The sequence below is a fragment of the Anabrus simplex genome, chromosome 2 (genome assembly GCF_040414725.1).
Source record: "Anabrus simplex isolate iqAnaSimp1 chromosome 2, ASM4041472v1, whole genome shotgun sequence".
NCBI classification, from domain to species: domain Eukaryota; kingdom Metazoa; phylum Arthropoda; class Insecta; order Orthoptera; family Tettigoniidae; genus Anabrus; species Anabrus simplex.
Window position 1 is genome coordinate 933,785,623 of NC_090266.1, and position 17,272 is coordinate 933,802,894.

Below are 17,272 nucleotides of genomic sequence, written 5' to 3' on the forward strand. Positions count from 1 at the left end.
ACACTATGCAATTCTTAGTATGGTATTAAGTTTGCTTACTGGAGAACATATCCGCATTATCCTAGAAAATTGGGAAGGTAGGTTATTTGAACCTTTTTGGGGAATATTATCACGATACTTAGAACCATGAACTTTGGTCAGGACAAATTCTTACTTAGAATAATGATCTTTAGTCAGGACCAAAGGCTATACACTCTCTGGTTCCATGTTTAAAAAATGTTTTGAGTAGCATGGCGTATAGGGTTAGGATTTTGTTTCAAGTGAACTTGTGTTTTATTAGAACCGATGTGTAAAAAGTGGGTCTAGTTACTACAATTACCCCGACTTCATGAGAGAGACTGCTTTCCAGACATTCTTTAGTTCTGTGTGGATTTGGGTATTTTTGAAGACAGCTCTTTTACTTGCACTGTTAACCTCTTAATGGATTTAAATTTAGTTTAGGACTGACGTACGGGATAAGCCTGCACTCTTCGTGGTTCTGAACTGTATTTTGAGTGTCGTACCGATGTCTTCAGAAAATGAGGGCTGTGATATGGAAGTAGGCGATCAGAGTGAAGACGGTGAATTGACAAGTCCGAGGAAACCATCTCCACTGCCTCTCTCCAAGGATATGGAAGAGAATTCTTTCACGTAAGATTCATGTAGATTCTATCACTGAGTATTCACATCTTACAAGTAGTGGGTGGAGGTGGGGGAGGAGTTCCAGTACTGGTACCGGTGCGCTTCATTGCGCTCCTCGTCTGGATCTGTTTAGGAGATTCAAAAGGAGTTGAAGGGATGCAGATCTTATTTGGAATTTATTTTAGAGGAGTGATGCGGGTGACCCTTTAGCTGGAGTTTAGTTGTTAGACATTCTTTACCAACTTCCCGTTTCAGATATTGCTACTCATTTTCAATGGCATTTTAATTTGGTGAATTATTAGTTCAGTCTTAAAGAGGAATTTTGTTTTCGCCGGGCTGAGTGGCCCAGACGGTTGAGGCGCTGGCTTTCTTCCTCAACTTCACAGGGTTGATCCTGGTTCAGTCCATTGGTATTTGAAGGTGCTCAAATACGTCAGCCTTGTGTTGGTAGATTCATTGGCACCATGGTGTAAGTATAATGGTGAGGCGGATCACTGAATGAATTTTGTTCCATTTTGCGTATGACGACATGCTGGGAGCAGCTGGGAGTTCTGGCGAGGCAGGAGAACTGCACGTCTAATTCACAGTCGATTGAAATATGTTTATGTGTATAGTTGTGTGCATTGCTAGGGAAAGTATTTCTGATTCTCTGTAAAAGGAACATGTGATACAATGCCAGGTTGTGCTATGTGTGGTTCCAACAACCACTGCAAGAAAACAAAAGGGTCGATTAAAAGATATTTGGATTTCCAGAGGACAAAGATATAGCGAGCTTGTGTGTGAGTGCTTTTCGAAAGGAGGACAAGTTTAATTTAAAGCAGGGCAAGTTATGGTTTCTGAAAGTAGGTCCTACAACGTTTGTTGTAGGTAACATGACAATTAAGCTGCATAGCGGTAATATATTCATAAAATTATTTCTCATTAAAATTGAAACATTTGTACATGAATTTTCAGGCTATAAATATGATATAATTATAGAAATGAATAGACAAACCAGGTAACATTTACAACTGGAGATTATTATTAGCTTCTGTATGCTCTCTTCACTTCAATGAAGGCAGTTTTGAAATTCCACTATGACAGCAAATGTTAAACTACAAGTCTTGTGAACATAAAAGATAGATTGAGATGGTGCATTTGGGGCAAGCACTTGGCTTTAGTTTTCACTCTAAATAAACCAGTGCAAAGAGAAACAGACACTTGTTCTAAGCAGACTGTGTTAGTAAATGTTGCCAAACATATTCCTGATATCGTGGAAGTTCCTGACGAAGAAGTGGTTTCTAGTTGATTTGTTGAACGAAATGGACATGAGATGTTTTGAAATGACCTAAGAACACAGTGGTTTGTTAGATGAATTTGATCTTGCAGATTTTAGGGATGGAATGAACCACAAAGGTTTAAAATACATCACAGGATATGTAGCACACTGATTCAGGGTCAAATAACTTGGGAACCTTATCTCAACAACTTGAACCCATTAATGACAGTTCAGATTGATTCCAGTTTATTTCTGTATCCCTGGAATGAACTTATGGAAGTTGCAACAACAATGGACGCTGAATTTTATAGATTTTGTGGCAATCTGCTATCGAGTGATATGCTTATATTCAATTAATTAACCAAAATCACAATGGAAAAATTGCCTCATATTAATGTTCCATATGAGGTTGTTCACTGTTTAGCTCAAGCTCGAACATATATAAGGTTGCGTGACTTAACAGAAAAATAAGCTTAAGCGATTCACAAAGAAAATTGGATCGTAAAGTGTCGAAATTTACCAATGTAAGAAAATAATATATCTCCTAAACGGACTATTAATATTATTTAGAAGCATAGCATTACTTCAGCATTATCAGTTATACCACGTGCGTACAATAATATAGTAAATAAGTTATTAATGTCTCAAGTTATATTATTAAGACGAAAGCCATCTCAAATGCTCTGTGCTGTGTCACAATACAAGACTGGAGCTCCCAGCGTGATGTCATCAGCATGAGAGTGAGGAGATGGTACCTGCGCACTGCCTCACCATTATCCTTACACCGTGATTGGCAGGTACAAGAACTCCAGCGGGACTGAATTCCGGCACCTTGATGTCTTCGAAAACTGTAAAAGTAGGTAGTGAGACCTAAAGCCAATAACATGATCATTATTGAATTTTGTTTTTCGTTAAGAAATAATAAATAAATAAATTTGGCTGTGTAGCAATTGTATGAATTTTCTTTTAACATCTTCATTAAACCGGTTCTTCAATTGTAGTATCAGTAGTTTGTCAATATTAAACTTCACGCATTACATCCTCTACAATATGAAGACATACAGTTTCCTTTCCACTTATCTTTGACCATAGGTTGTTTGAACAAAATAGAGATTCCAAATGTTTCAGTGAGGCCCCCCCTCCCGGAGATGGAAGCTCGGAAATTGATTGAGATTTTATTTGCCACTCAGCTGCAGTGTGCAGAGTAGTTGGAGAAAAACTGTTTTTGACAAATTAGATCGATCTCAGTAGCAGGAGATGTTAGTTCTTGTGATTTAATCATGACCTTCGGTACTACAAGGGCTTCTTGACGCCAACCACACTGATGTGCTAAATGCCTGAATTACATATATAGAAAAGGTAAACGTTTGACATGTTTCTGACATTATAAGGAAGTCTAAATTAATGAAATCTTACTTGGAATGAGCGTCAAAGGGGAGATGTGTTCATTGCGATGTCCCAGAAGTACATTATTTTATAGCCTAATGAAGAACATTGCACGCCATTTTCCATTGCCGAAGTGGCTACTTGCATTCCTATTGACCGACGTAAAGTGGCACGTGACCTCATTCCCGTCAGTCATGATAATGACATTCCATTACAACCGCGGCAGAATAAAAGCACAAGTAAGTGGAAAATGTGGAGGAAACAATGTAGAATAGGCTACAGAACAGCAATAATGTTATATGAAACTTACCGCCTTCAGCACCTACTCTAACCAGTCCAGACCAGTGTTCTTGTCCACGTTCTACCCTAACCAATCCAGACTAATGGTCTTGTCCAAGTCGTACCCTAACCAGTTCAGACCAATGGTCTTGTCCAGGTGCTACCCCAACCAGTCCAGACTAATGGTGTTTCCACAGGAAACTAGAGGCACAAGGCTGCTGCATCGCGGCTCTAACCAGACTCCTTTGCTTGTCCCCATATCACTGGTCTTGTCCAGGCCTTACCCTAACTTATCCAGAGCAGTGGTCTTGTCCAGGCCCTACACTTGCCAGTCCAGACCAGTGGTCTTGTCCAGACTTCATGGCTCTATCCTGGGGGCTTAGTTTCTAAGTGAATAGGTTGGCAGCCTTGTGCACTGCCCGAATACATCCTCCGCAAGAAGTAAACGAAGGGCAGTCGTCCCGTGCATGGTGAAAGTTTGGTCACGAGGGAGCAACTGTTGATATAGAAAATCTTTTGTTGCAAAAAGAGACCACAGAGCAGGAAAGATGTGCACTTGAAGAGGAGCCATACTATCTTAATTTGTTGTTAAAGTTTATTTCTCAATATGTATGCAATTTTTTTTTACTTTCTTGTTATATTTTTTCTATTATCGTTTGGTAACTTCTCTGTTGTAGCTGTGTAGTGTTCTCGGATGGTTTTAGAGTAGGCTAGTGTTTCTCCTTTTTGTTTCTAAGTTTTGTGCATGGTATTTTATGTACACTATCAGAAATATCATACACGGTCGGAGGTTGCAGAGTGGGCTTCGGCCTACAGGTGGCCACGGCTGGTCCGTGGTTCGATGGCTCTGTACTCCGACCGACCAACTGAGCAGAAGAGGGGTGGCTGCGGCTCTGCTGTGGTTCTGCACCATTGCATTTGGGAGACGGAGAGGGGCAGGTTCCCACTGTTGGTGGTCCTGAGAGAATGGTTTTCCATTCTCCTGCACTAAGGCGAATGCCAAGACAGTTCCTAGTATAGGCCATGGCTGCCACCCCCCTCACATTCTGTGAACATCTCCTTCCCTGTATCAATCTCCCTAGCCTAAGAGACGGTGTTGCCGTCTAGAACATCTGCTATCCCCTTCGGGTTGCAGACTATCAACCTCATGGTCCGTACTGACGTTCCTATAGAAGAGACAATCATTATCATCAAAAAACACCAACATTCCTATAGAAGAGATAATATCATCAAAAAGGATCTAATGGAACATAATCGAATTGTTGTTGTTTGAGTCATCAGTCCATAGATTGGTTTGATGCAGCTCTCCATGCCACCCTATCCTGTGCTAACCTTTTCATTTCTACGTAACTATTGCATCCTACATCTGCTCTAATCTGCTTGTCATATTCATATCTTGGTCTACCCCTACCGTTCTTACCCCCTACACTTCCTTCAAAAACCAACTGAACAAGTCCTGGGTGTCTTGTGTCCTAACATTCTATCTCTTCTTCTCATCAAATTTAGCCAAATCGATCTCCTCTCACCAATTCGATTCAGTATCTCTTCGTTCGTGATTCGATCTATCCATCTCACCTTCAGCATTCTTCTGTAACACCACATTTCAAAAGCTTCTATTCTCTTTCTTTCTGAGCCAGTTATCGTCCATGTTTCACTTCCATACAATGCCACGCTCCACACGAAAGTCTTCAAAAAAATCTTTCTAATTCCGATATCAGTGTTTGAAGTGAGCAAATTTCTTTTCTTAAGAAAGCTCTTCCTTGCTTGTGCTAGTCTGCATTTTATGTCCTCCTTACTTCTGCCATCATTAGTTATTTTACTACCCAAGTAACAATATTCATCTACTTCCTTTAAGACTTCATTTCCTAATCTAATATTTCCTGCATCACCTGCCTTCGTTCGACTGCACTCCATTACTTTTGTTTTGGACTTATTTATTTTCATCTTGTACTCCTTACCCAAGACTTCATCCATACCATTCAGCAACTTCTCGAGATCTTCTGCAGCCTCAGATAAAATAACAATATCATCGGCAAATCTCAAGGTTTTGATTTCCTCTCCTTGGACTGTGATTCCCTTTCCAAATTTCTCTTTGATTTTCTTTACTGCCTGTTCTATGTAAACATTGAAAAGGAGAGGGGACAAACTGCAGCCTTGCCTCACTCCTTTCTGGATTGCTGCTTCTTTTTCAAAGCCCTCGATTCTTATCACTGCAGACTGATTTTTATACAGATTGTAGATAATTCTTCGTTCTCGGTATCTGATCCCTATCATCTTCAGAATCATAAATAGCTTGGTCCAATCAACATTATCGAATGCCTTTTCTAGATCTACGAATGCCATGTACGTGGGCTTGTCCTTCTTGATTCGATCCTCTAAGATCAGATGTAAAGTCAGGATAGCTTCACGTGTTCCTACATTTCTTCTGAAGCCAAATTGATCTTCTCCCAACTCAGCTTCAACTTGTTTTTCCATTCTTCTGTAAATAATACATGTTAAAATTTTGCAGGCATGAGATACTAAACTAATGGTGCGGTAGTTTTCACACCTGTCAGCACCGGCTTTCTTGGGAATAGGTATAACAACATTCTGCTGAAAATCGGATGGGACTTCTCCTGTCTCATACATCTTGCAGACTAAATGAAATAACCTGGCCATGCTGGTTTCTCCTAAGGCAGTCAGTAATTCAGAGGGAATGTCATCAATTCCAGGTGCCTTGTTCCTATTGAGATCACTCACAGCTCTGTCAAACTCTGACCTCAAAATTGGGTCTCCCTTTTCATCAGCATCAACAACCTCTTCATGTTCCAGAACCAAATTATCTACATCTTTACCTTGATACAACTGTTGGATATGCTCCTGCCATCTTTCTGCTTTGTCTTCTTTCCCTAGAAGTGGTTTTCCATCTGAGCTCTTAATATTCATACACCTAGATTTCCTTTCTCCAAAGGTTTCCTTGATTTTCCTGTATGCAGCATCTACCTTTCCTAGGACCATACAGCCTTCGACATCCTTGCATTTCTCCTTCAGCCATTCTTCCTTAGCTGCCTTGCACTTTCTATCCACTTCATTCTTTAATCGCCTGTATCCTTTTCTGCCCTCTTCATTTCTAGCATTCTTGTATTTTCGTCGTTCATCAATCAGGTCTAGTATTTCCTGAGTTATCCACTGATTCTTAGTTGATCTTTTCTTCCTTCCTAACATTTCTTCAGCAGCCCTACTGACTTCATTTTTCATGACTCTCCACTCTTCCTCCATAGTGTTTCCTTCAGCCTTTTCATTAAGTCCTTGTGCAACATGTTCCTTGAAACAATCCCTCACATTCTTTTCTTTCAACTTGTCTAGATCCCATCTTTTTGCATTCTTTCCTTTCTTCAATTTCTTCAACTTCAGATGGCATTTCATAACCAACAAGTTGTGGTCAGAGTCCACGTCTGCTCCTGGGAAAGTTTTGCAATCCAACACCTGGTTTCTGAATCTCTGCCTAATCATAATGAAGTCTATTTGATACCTTCCAGTGTCTCCAGGTCTCGTCCACGTATACAGCCGTCGTTTGTGGTGTTTGAACCAAGTATTGGCAAGGACTAAATTATGATCAGTGCAGAATTCAACCAGACGACTTCCTCTTTCGTTCCTTCGTCCCAGTCCAAATTCTCCTACTGTACTACCTTCTCTTCCTTGGCCTACCACTGCATTCCAGTCTCCCATCACAATTAGATTCTCGTCACCTTTTACATATTGTATTAAATCTTCTATCTCCTCATATATTCTTTCGATTTCTTCATCATCCGCTGAACTAGTAGGCATATAGACCTGCACTATTGTGGTGGGCATTGGTTTGGTGTCTATCTTGACGACAATAATTCTTTCACTATGCTGGTCGTAGTAGCTTACCCGCTGCCTTATTTTCTTATTCATTATTAAACCAACTCCTGCATTTCCTCTGTTTGATTTTGTGTTGATAATTCGGTAGTCGCCTGACCAAAAATCTTGTTCTTCCTGCCAATGTACTTCACTTATGCCAACTACATCTAACTTTAGCCTATCCATCTCCCTTTTCAGATTCTCTAACCTACCACAACGATTCAAACTTCTAACATTCCACGCTCCGACTCGCAGAATGTCAGTATCCATCTTCCTGATGATCGCCCCCTCTCGTGTAGTCCCCACCGGAGATCCGAATGGGGGACTAGTTTACCTCCGGAATATTTTACCCGGGAGGAAGCCATCATCAGTACATCATTCATACAGAGAGAGCTGCATGTCCTCGGGAGTTTGTTACGGCTGTAGTTTCCCGTTGCTTTCAGCCGTGTAGCTGTATCAACACAGCTAAGCCATGTTGAGTATTATTACAAGGCCGTATCAGTCAATCATTCAGACTGCCGCCCTTGCAACTACCGAAAGGCTGCTACCGCCCTTTCGATGAACCATTCGTTAGTCTGGTCTCTCAACAGATACCCATCCGATATGGTTGCACCTGCGGCTCGGGTATCTGCATCATTGGGACACGCAAGCCTCCCCACCGCGGCAAGGTCACATGGTTCGCAGAGGAGGATAACCGAATTAGTTACCAGAAATTGAAGACTTCATAAATATTCTCAAGTTTGTACTCGAACATAATTATTTTTCTTTCAATAATAAGATTTATTGTCTAAAATTTCTTCCCATGGGAGCACCGGCCTCAGGCATTTTGGCTGGCATTTATCTAGATCATCTCGAGTGCACACAAATTATGGGCGAAATAGAGGGATTAGACCTGTGGACATGCTACGTAGATGATATTTATGCAATAATAGATTGCAGACATAATGGCAGTAACAACGTCCTAAATATCTTAAATACTTTAGACCCCAAAATAAAATTCACTTTACTGGGCGAGTTGGCCGTGCAGTTAGGGGTGCACAGCTCTGAGGTTGCATCCAGGAGATAGTGGGTTCAAGCCCCACTTTCAGCAGCCCTGAAGATGGTTTCCCATTTTCACACCAGGCAAATGCTGGGGCTGTACCTTAAGGCCACGGCCCCTTCCTTTCCACTCCTTAGCCATTCCTATCCCATCGCCATAAGACCTATCTGTGTCGGAGTGACGTAAAGCCAATTAAAAAAAAAAAAATTCACTTTGGAGAATGAAAAAGAGGGTTTTGCATCTCCTTTAAGATATACTGAAAACCTACCTTCATGCTAACTACTATTAAAAAAAGTTTCCTGCACCCAGAGGCACAGAAAATATCAGCCTGTTATAGTTTCATCAATAGGGGTTATAAGATCCCCCTTTCTAAACTTGAGCGAGAAGAAGAATTTTCCTTTATTCATAAACAAGCCCTCTATAATTTTTTTAGTTTGAATGACATAAATAAGATAACCAATAAATTTACAGTTAAACAACAATCTAATTTGTCATTAGAACTGAAGAAGGCTGAGAAATACCTAAGGTTTACCTACAACAACCCTAACATTTATGCACTGACAAATCTATTTAAGAAATGTACAGTGGAACCTTGACATCTCAAATCACCTCGGGAGCTCAATTTTATTTTGAGTTATCAAAATTTCAAGATATAGAGAATACCATTTTTTGAGCATGTATAATGCACAATTGAATCATATATACTGTATCTATGGGCTTATACTGAATAAATTATTTTTAATAGTAGTAAATTATTTTTAATAGTATTTAATGCTTCATGGTGTGGGTTACTGTAGTCACGTCCTAGTTCGTGAACCATGGGCAACGGCTGAGTGGCCTAGTAAGTGGTCCTGAGAGTCGGGATACCAGTTGCTGTGGAATGGGAGTGGGCATCTCGGACATATTCTGAGTCATGGCCCTCCTTGTGCTCAGGCGGCTAGGACTATACAATTCACTGGTGGTCCATAACCCGTTAGAGGAGAGATCCTCACTTGGTCTATGTGCAAGTAGGGTCACATCCTGCGCTTCTTGAATTTACCGAGCTCAGAACATTTTAAGCAAGCCTCGGACCTATGGGAGTAACGGAGTCCCACTCCCATTTGACAGGCGAGGGACTCCTTGGAAACAACTTGGCGAACAAAATGGAATTTGGTGGAGAGCTATCATTATTAATGGGGCTTATGGAAGAAAGAAAGTAGAACTGGCTGAGTCAGCAAAGAGGATGCATCTGGATGTGCTAGGAGTAAGTGATATTCGGGTAAGGGGAGATAACGAGGAAGAGATAGGAGATTGTAAAGTGTACTTGACGGGTGTTAGAAACGGAAGGGCAGATTCTGGGGTAGGGCTCTTTATCAGGAATACCATTGCACACAACATAGTTTCCGTTAGGCACGTAAATGAGCGAATGATGTGGGTAGATTTGTCAGTTGGAGGACTTAGGACTAGAATTGTCTCCGTGTATTCACCATGTGAGGGTGCCGATGAGGACGAAGGTGACAAGTTTTATGAAGCATTGAGTGACATCGTGCTCAGGGTCAACAGCAAGGATAGAATAGTGCTAATGGGTGATTTCAATGCGAGAGTTGGGAATAGAACTGAAGGATACGAAAGGGTGATTGGTAAATGTGGGGAAGATATGGAAGCAAATGGGAATGGGAAGCGTTTGCTGGACTTCTGTGCTAGTATGGGTTTAGCAGTTACAAATACATTATTCATGCATGAAGCTATTCACCGCTACACATGGGAGGCTAGGGGTACCAGATCCATAATAGACTATATCTTAACCGACTTCAAATTCAGGAAATCTTTTAGGAATGTACGAGTTGTCCGGGGATTTTTCGATGATACAGACCACTACCTGATCTGTAGTGAACTAAGTATCTCTAGGCCTAGGGTAGAGAAAGTGAAATCTGTCTGCAAACGAATAAGGGTAGAAAATCACCAGGACGAGGATATTAGATAGAAGTACATGTATATGATTAGTGAGAAATTTTGAACAGTGAACAGTAAGCAGGTTCAGGATATAGAAAGTGAATGGGTGGCATACAGGGATGCTCTAGTAGAAACAGCAAGGTAATGTCTAGGAACAACTGTGTGTAAAGACGGGAAAAGGAAAACCTTGGTGGAATGATGAAGTGAGAGCAGCTTGTAAATGTAAAAAGAAGGCTTATCAGTAGGGCTCGGATCGATATGCTCGATAAAATCTCCAGATATGCTCGAAAACCATGTGTTATATGCTCGATAGATATGCTCGAAAATCCCATTGTATGCTCCATAGATATGCTCAAAAAACCATTATATGCAGTTAAATATACAGAATATGCTCGAAAAACACCATTAAAAACCAAAAACATATCTTTGTATACAAGCTTTATTTTCTAATTGTATGTATGATACACTGCGATATACTCACATTCAAGTTTCAAGTATATATATGAGAAGTTTTCTTATGAAAATTACAGTTTAAAAGTTCATTTACAAGATGTTCAGAATTAGGCGAGTCAATGAAGTAGATCTGAATTGCTCTGTACAACAAGAATTTTTTCTATATTTTTAGTTTTGAATGATTTTCTTAAATCAGTCAATAAAAGTTTCAGTGATGAGAACGATCTTTCGACGTCAACTGACATGAGAGGTAAGTACTTGAATGATGTTCGGAAAATCCTCTGACGGTTCAGAATCGCCACGCGGCTTCCTCTCCAGGTCCAACGCTGCACTCCAACCGGGATTTCGAGCCAGCACGAACTCCAATTCTTGTTTCACGGTTTTCCCAGTCTCTCCAGGCCACGAGTCGGCTTCTTGAACGACTCCTTGTATTGTAGCGACCACTTCAACAAACTCCATTCCTCGCGATTTCAACTTTAGGATGGCCTCAGGAATGACACTCATGTAGGCTTTTATGAAAGTCAAGGATGGCATCAAGCCTTTCATTTTAAAAGCAGCCTTAGCTTTCGTGACGTACTTGCTGTCCGCCTCATCAAACGTATTGATCACCTGGAAAAAATATAAATGAAAAACATTAGCCGAGGAGAATAACTGAGAAAATGACAAAATTAGGCGCCGTATGATGGAGTAAAGATAAAATATACAAAAAGAATGATAGAGAAAACCTCGAAAATGAGAAGATTTTAAACATTTCGACTAGTCTTACCTCTTCAGTTGCCCTATAATTTTCAGCGTAATACAAGGCAGCCAAGATCCAAGTTCCCCATCGCGTCAATATGGGCTCGGGAGGTAAAGGGAGCTCTGGATGCATCGTCTTAAAGGCACGGACGCGAGAAGGAGCCTTGACGAAAATTTTCTTCACTGAGGAAATGCCACTGTTGACGCTGGATGATTTTTCGCGCAGCTCTTTGGCAACTCTGTGCATTGCATGGGTAAGACAAGTAACATGTAACATCTTCGGGTAGAGAAGCTTGAGGCTCTTCCCAGCCTTAATCATGTAGGGAGCAGTGTCGGTCACCAATGTGATTACTTTGTTTACCTCCTCATCTGGAAAGGTTGGCCACATTAAGTCTGAGACTGGAATGCATGAAATGAAGGGTGAACCGTTCAGTTAATGGGATTCTGACGTGTCGTACGACTGTAAGAGATATTTAACTTTTAGAACTATCAGAGTCTTCACTGAGTATACGTAGAATGCATTGAAATTATAGCCAGACTGTACTTATTCTTCTTTGGCAAAATGCTCGAAAAATAAATGAACAAAAATATACTTACGCAGTGCTGCTTGCACTGTTCACACAATGGTACCATGGTTTGTCACATCTAGCTCCCTGTACAGAATTATGTGGCCCTTCCCCGGTTCACTGGGACTGAGTTTTCCAACAATAACGTTGGCCATGTATCTTCCACAACTGTCTGTGGTCTCGTCGATAGATAACCAAATTGGGTGGCACCCGATGTTGTCCCTGATTGCGTGTAGAACTTGGTGAAGAAAGTACCTGAATGAATATTCTTCGTGGAATGAAGGTATTATCGAGAGATAACCTTCATTATGACAGAGCCAGATCCATGTTAAAATTACTTCTAAATTGTTTAAACGGGAATGCGGAATACGGCAATTGTGCATGAATTCATACCTTTTCATACTCTGAAGAAACATAATTTTTACGTCGGGTCGACTCATGAGACAACTCTCTTCCTGCAAAGTCCTTGAAGAGAGCTCTAATCTCAGCATGTTCGACCTTGTAGAGGGGTATGTTGGCGCTTAGAAACGCCCTACAAACTCTGGAAGAGAACTCGTCCGAGTGCTGTTGCTGATTGAACAAAGGTTGTATCGGTGCTTGTTTCTTCGATTTCCTTTTATTAAATTCTTCAACTTTGGCTGAGTGCCCACTTGTGGCTTTATGTTGGGAAAATTGAAAACACTTCAAAATCTTGATCTGAAAATAAATAGGTAGGTACGCATAAGTGAGAAAAAAGTACATTGAATGAGCAAAAATAAAGCATTGTGGACTATGAAATTATTTTCAAATATTGCAGTAGAAATACGACTACCCTCTCAACGATCCCATGAAAAATCAGCAAATCCAAACGTCAATTTCCATATCGGAAATGTAAAATCTGAGGATCTAACGGGTCTACACTCCGAATTCTTAAGACTTATCTCTACTTACCTAGCAGGTAGGCACTGTATGCTGCACATACGGCGTACTTGAAATTTCAACCGTTTGACCAGTAATATCTTTACGAACGTAGATGTGAAAATGTCAATTGTCAAAATGTTTCTTTTTCGCACATTTTGCAGAAAAGAATTTTCCCCTCAGTTGAAAACGAGTCAGGGTCTTCCTTTGCACATCGTCGGTGTAAAACACTCAGGGATTCCTTAAATTTAGGCATCTCATAGTTAGAAATCACAAGAACTCGATAGGTACGTACGGATACTATTACGAACTGAGAACTGAGAGTAGAATGCAGAAACTTGACTTGACCGGGTCGGATCTTCCACCACTTCATGGGAAAAGCCACCTAAACAATACTGGTTCCCAAAATGGGCACACCACTAAAATACCTCACATTTCAAAGTGAAAGGATGCTTGGGGCTTCCATCACTTATTTGACGAGTCACACACTAATCCGGCAGAGGCCAATTAGGGTGTGTGAATGACCTCACTAAAGGTTAAAAACCTGCGGTTCTGTATTCGAACCAGATAGGCTTTTCAATAATTATTTCTATTTTAGAACCTTAAGGATGGTCAGAGCCCGAATTCAGGGGTGAATTCGAAGAAAAAAAATATTTAGACGAAAACCACAAGATTATGCATTTATATGCTTCTATTCTGAAAACTGCGGTTTTATGCATTTATATGCTCGATAAATTTACATTCTGTTGGTCCCAGAGAGATGAAAATACCACCGAAAGGCTTCTTTCAGTGTGTACTATTCAGGAAAAAACCATGCTAATATGCTCGAATCCGAGCCCTACTTATCAGAAATGGCTCCAAACAAGGGCCGAGGCAGACAGGGATTTGTACGTAGATGAAAGAAACAGAGCGAAACAAATAGTTGTTGAATCCGAAAAGAAGTCATGGGAAGATTTTGGTAATAACTTGGAAAGGCTAAATTAAGCAGCAGGGAAACTTTTCTGGTCAGTAATAAAGGATCTTAGGAAGGGAGAGAAAAAGGAAATGAACAGTGTTTTGAGTAATTCAGGTGAATTCATAATAGATCCCAGGGAATCACTGGAGAGGTGGAGGGAATATTTTGAACATCTTCTCACTGTAAAAGGAAATCATCCTGGTGGTGTTGCGAACAGCCAAGCTCATGGGGAGGAGGAAAATGATGGTGAAATTACTCTTGAGGAAGTGGAAAGGATGGTAAATAAACTCCATTGTCATAAAGCAGCAGGAATAGATGAAATTAGTCCTGAAATGGTGAAGTATAGTGGGAAGGCAGGGATGAAAGGCTTCATAGAGTAGTAAAATTAGCATGGAGTGTTGGTAAGGTACCTTCAGATTGGACAAAAGCAGTAATTGCACCTATCTATAAGCAAGCTCTGTAATGAGGGGTGAAATTTCACTGTTAACATCACCAGTTTTCTTCATATGCATATTACTCAGAATCTCTTTAACAAGACGCGATACTACAAGAAGACTGGAATAATTTTTTCTCAGTAAATCTGAGATAGCATGTTAACATGAGGATTATATTTTAAAAAAGTGTTTGGATATGTTATCACAAGTGTTTCAGGCAATAAGTTTTTAATCTAAGACTAGATGTTGTTAATTTTTCTTACCTCCCCGCCCCCTCATCCCCTTCAAGGTGATTTTGGCCTCGATCATGTACAAACAAGAAAAGCCCGGGGTGACAAAAGACACAGCAGACCCCGGAGTGAGTGGTGGAGGCCCGTCCGAAGTCACGTGACTGTACCAGTCTGCTTAGAGAATTGTAGTTATTTATAGTTAGTTCTGCTGCATATTCAGTGAGGTTTTTGGACTGAAGGAATACTCAATACAATTCTCTGAATTCTATTGTTAGAAAAACATTTTCAATATTTTGTTATGGATGGGGCGTTTAGGACAATGGTCTGTCGTCAAGCTTTCTGTAGCTTACACGCTATAGGGACAAAACGAGTGTTTAATTTGACACGAAGTCTGCTTAGGGGTGAACAACCGATAGACAAGAGGGGCAGAACATCAGCTGTGAACAAGATTCCTGCAAATGTGACTCAGAGGATTGATGAGCACATCAGTTCATTCCCGGTAAAATCTTCGTATTATACTGGGAAAGAAACGCAATATTTAGATGCCAGATTGGATGTTAAAGAAATGCATGAAATGTACTGCACTACACACCCAGAAACTAAAGTCAGATATGATTTTTACGGGCAGTACTTCCGTGATAATTTTAATTATCGTTTCGGAAGAGCGCAAATAGACACGTTCTTTATGTGAAGAGCTTAATGCTAAAATAGAGTCCTCACTTAAATACAGTGTTAAATTAGCAGCCGAAGCAGAGCTGGAAGTACATCTTCGCCGGAGTCGGAAATTTTACAGTTCCCTACACAGCATGAAGACCTTATATAATGTGAACGATGGGACATGTGCTTTGGCTTTTGATTTCATGCAGAATCTTCCACTCCCTAACATTCCTGTGCAAGATATATTCTATTTTTGGCAACTCTGGGTAAATATTTTCAATGTGCATGATATTAAGACGGACAAATCTGTAATTTACCTGTATCATGAAGGAGAAGGGAAAAAGGGTGCAAACGAAGTTTGTTCATTCCTGTCGCATTACTTTGAAAATTATGTGCCCAAACATATTAAACATGTCAACTTATTCTCTGATGGCTGTCCAGGTCAGAACAAGAACCACACGATGATCAGAATGTGCATGGCCTTGACAGCCAATGGGAGATTCCAGTCCATTGTCCATAGATTTCCTGATCGCGGGCATTCGTTTTTGCCATGCGACAGGAATTTTGGAGTATTGAAAAAGAAGATTAAAAAAAGTGATCATATTTACACTCCAATGGAATACGTAGGGATATTAGCAAATAGCAAGAAAAACATTGAAGTTCATATGGTGAAAACAGAAGAAATACTTAACTTCGATAATTGGTGGCTGCTCTTCTTTAAGAAAACTGTACCGTCTGTGCAAACTAAAAATCTGCAGAGAAACCAGAAACAGCAATTCACACCTGCAAGCTTTGAACAGTTTACATATAAAACTGCAAAAGTAGGGGTAGTTGAAGCAGCAATCTACATCAACTCTCCCATTAAACATACATTATTCTTAGGGAAACCAAAACTTTTTTCAGGGATAACTATGCCAAACATCAAAGCCTATGATGATAAAATTCCCATTAATGCAAACAAACTTGATGACATAAAAAAGGTGGTGAAATATGTTAGCCATGATGCTAGATTCTTCTATGATGAACTATTGGAATGGCCAAGACTGGTGTACCCGACAGAATTACATAAAAAGTTGTTGAGTATTGCATCAAAGTAGTGGCAGTGCATTATACAGTGTTTGTATTGTCATAAACATCATTCAAGACTAAATCTACATTACATAATGTTTCTGAATATCCATTACAATGGTCATTTAATTTATACAGAGCTAAAAGGCATTAAGTCCAAAAATTGTTAATGTTTATTTCTCAACTGTATATAGCAATTTACTGTCAACGTTTGTCTCAGTGAAGTGTCTTTTCATTATCTATAACATAGAAATCTTCTGATACAAATATATAAAACAGTTTAAACAGTGGAATGTTTTTTGCTTCTCCTGAAAAGTTGTAAAAACTGACTTATTACCCTTTAGCTCCGACCGATTCAGTTGTAACAGTTATGACAGGCATCTTGCTGAGCTGCGTCAGCTCATTAGCGAGTTTTCAGCGAGTATAGTCTATATTCAGGAAACCAATCGCAGACCGGGTCATCATACTGTCTTGAGAAATTTCAGACTATATTTTTGTTGGTTCTGATACTCATAGCGAAGAAGTTCCTCTAAGAACCCCACTGGAAGCAGTTGCGCTGTGGGTACCGCTGCCTGTCATAGCAACAGTGTGTAATGTTTATTTTCCACCAGGCCAGCCTCTTAATATAAACGATGTAACTGATTTTATAGATCAGCTTCCATCTCCATTCCTCTTGTTGGGCCATTTTAACGCCCATCACCCTACTTGGAGCTCTGATACGCCTTGCCCCAGGGGAAGGGAGTTGGAAATGTTACTAGGAGAGCTGGATTTATGTATTTCGAATACAGGTGAACCAACTCATTTCGGCATACGTTACAGCACATCCTTTCGCATAGACCTTAGTGTATGCAGCTGAGCGCTGGCGCTGGTTCCTCTGCTTCGATGGAATGTACAC

At 40.3% G+C, this 17,272-nt stretch overlaps 1 protein-coding gene across 2 annotated transcripts in view; it reads left to right on the plus strand.

Annotated features, from left to right (window-relative positions):
• Nucleotides 1–224: 224 nt before the first annotated feature.
• Nucleotides 225–17,272, plus strand: part of LOC136864563 (cyclin-dependent kinase 11B) — a 434,451-nt gene continuing 417,403 nt past the window's right edge. For both annotated transcript variants that reach the window (XM_067141707.2, XM_067141708.2), the window contains exon 1: nt 225–630. In XM_067141707.2, the coding sequence (XP_066997808.2) occupies nt 506–630 (125 nt within the window). In that variant the 5' untranslated portion in view covers nt 225–505. The remainder of the gene's footprint in view (nt 631–17,272) is intronic.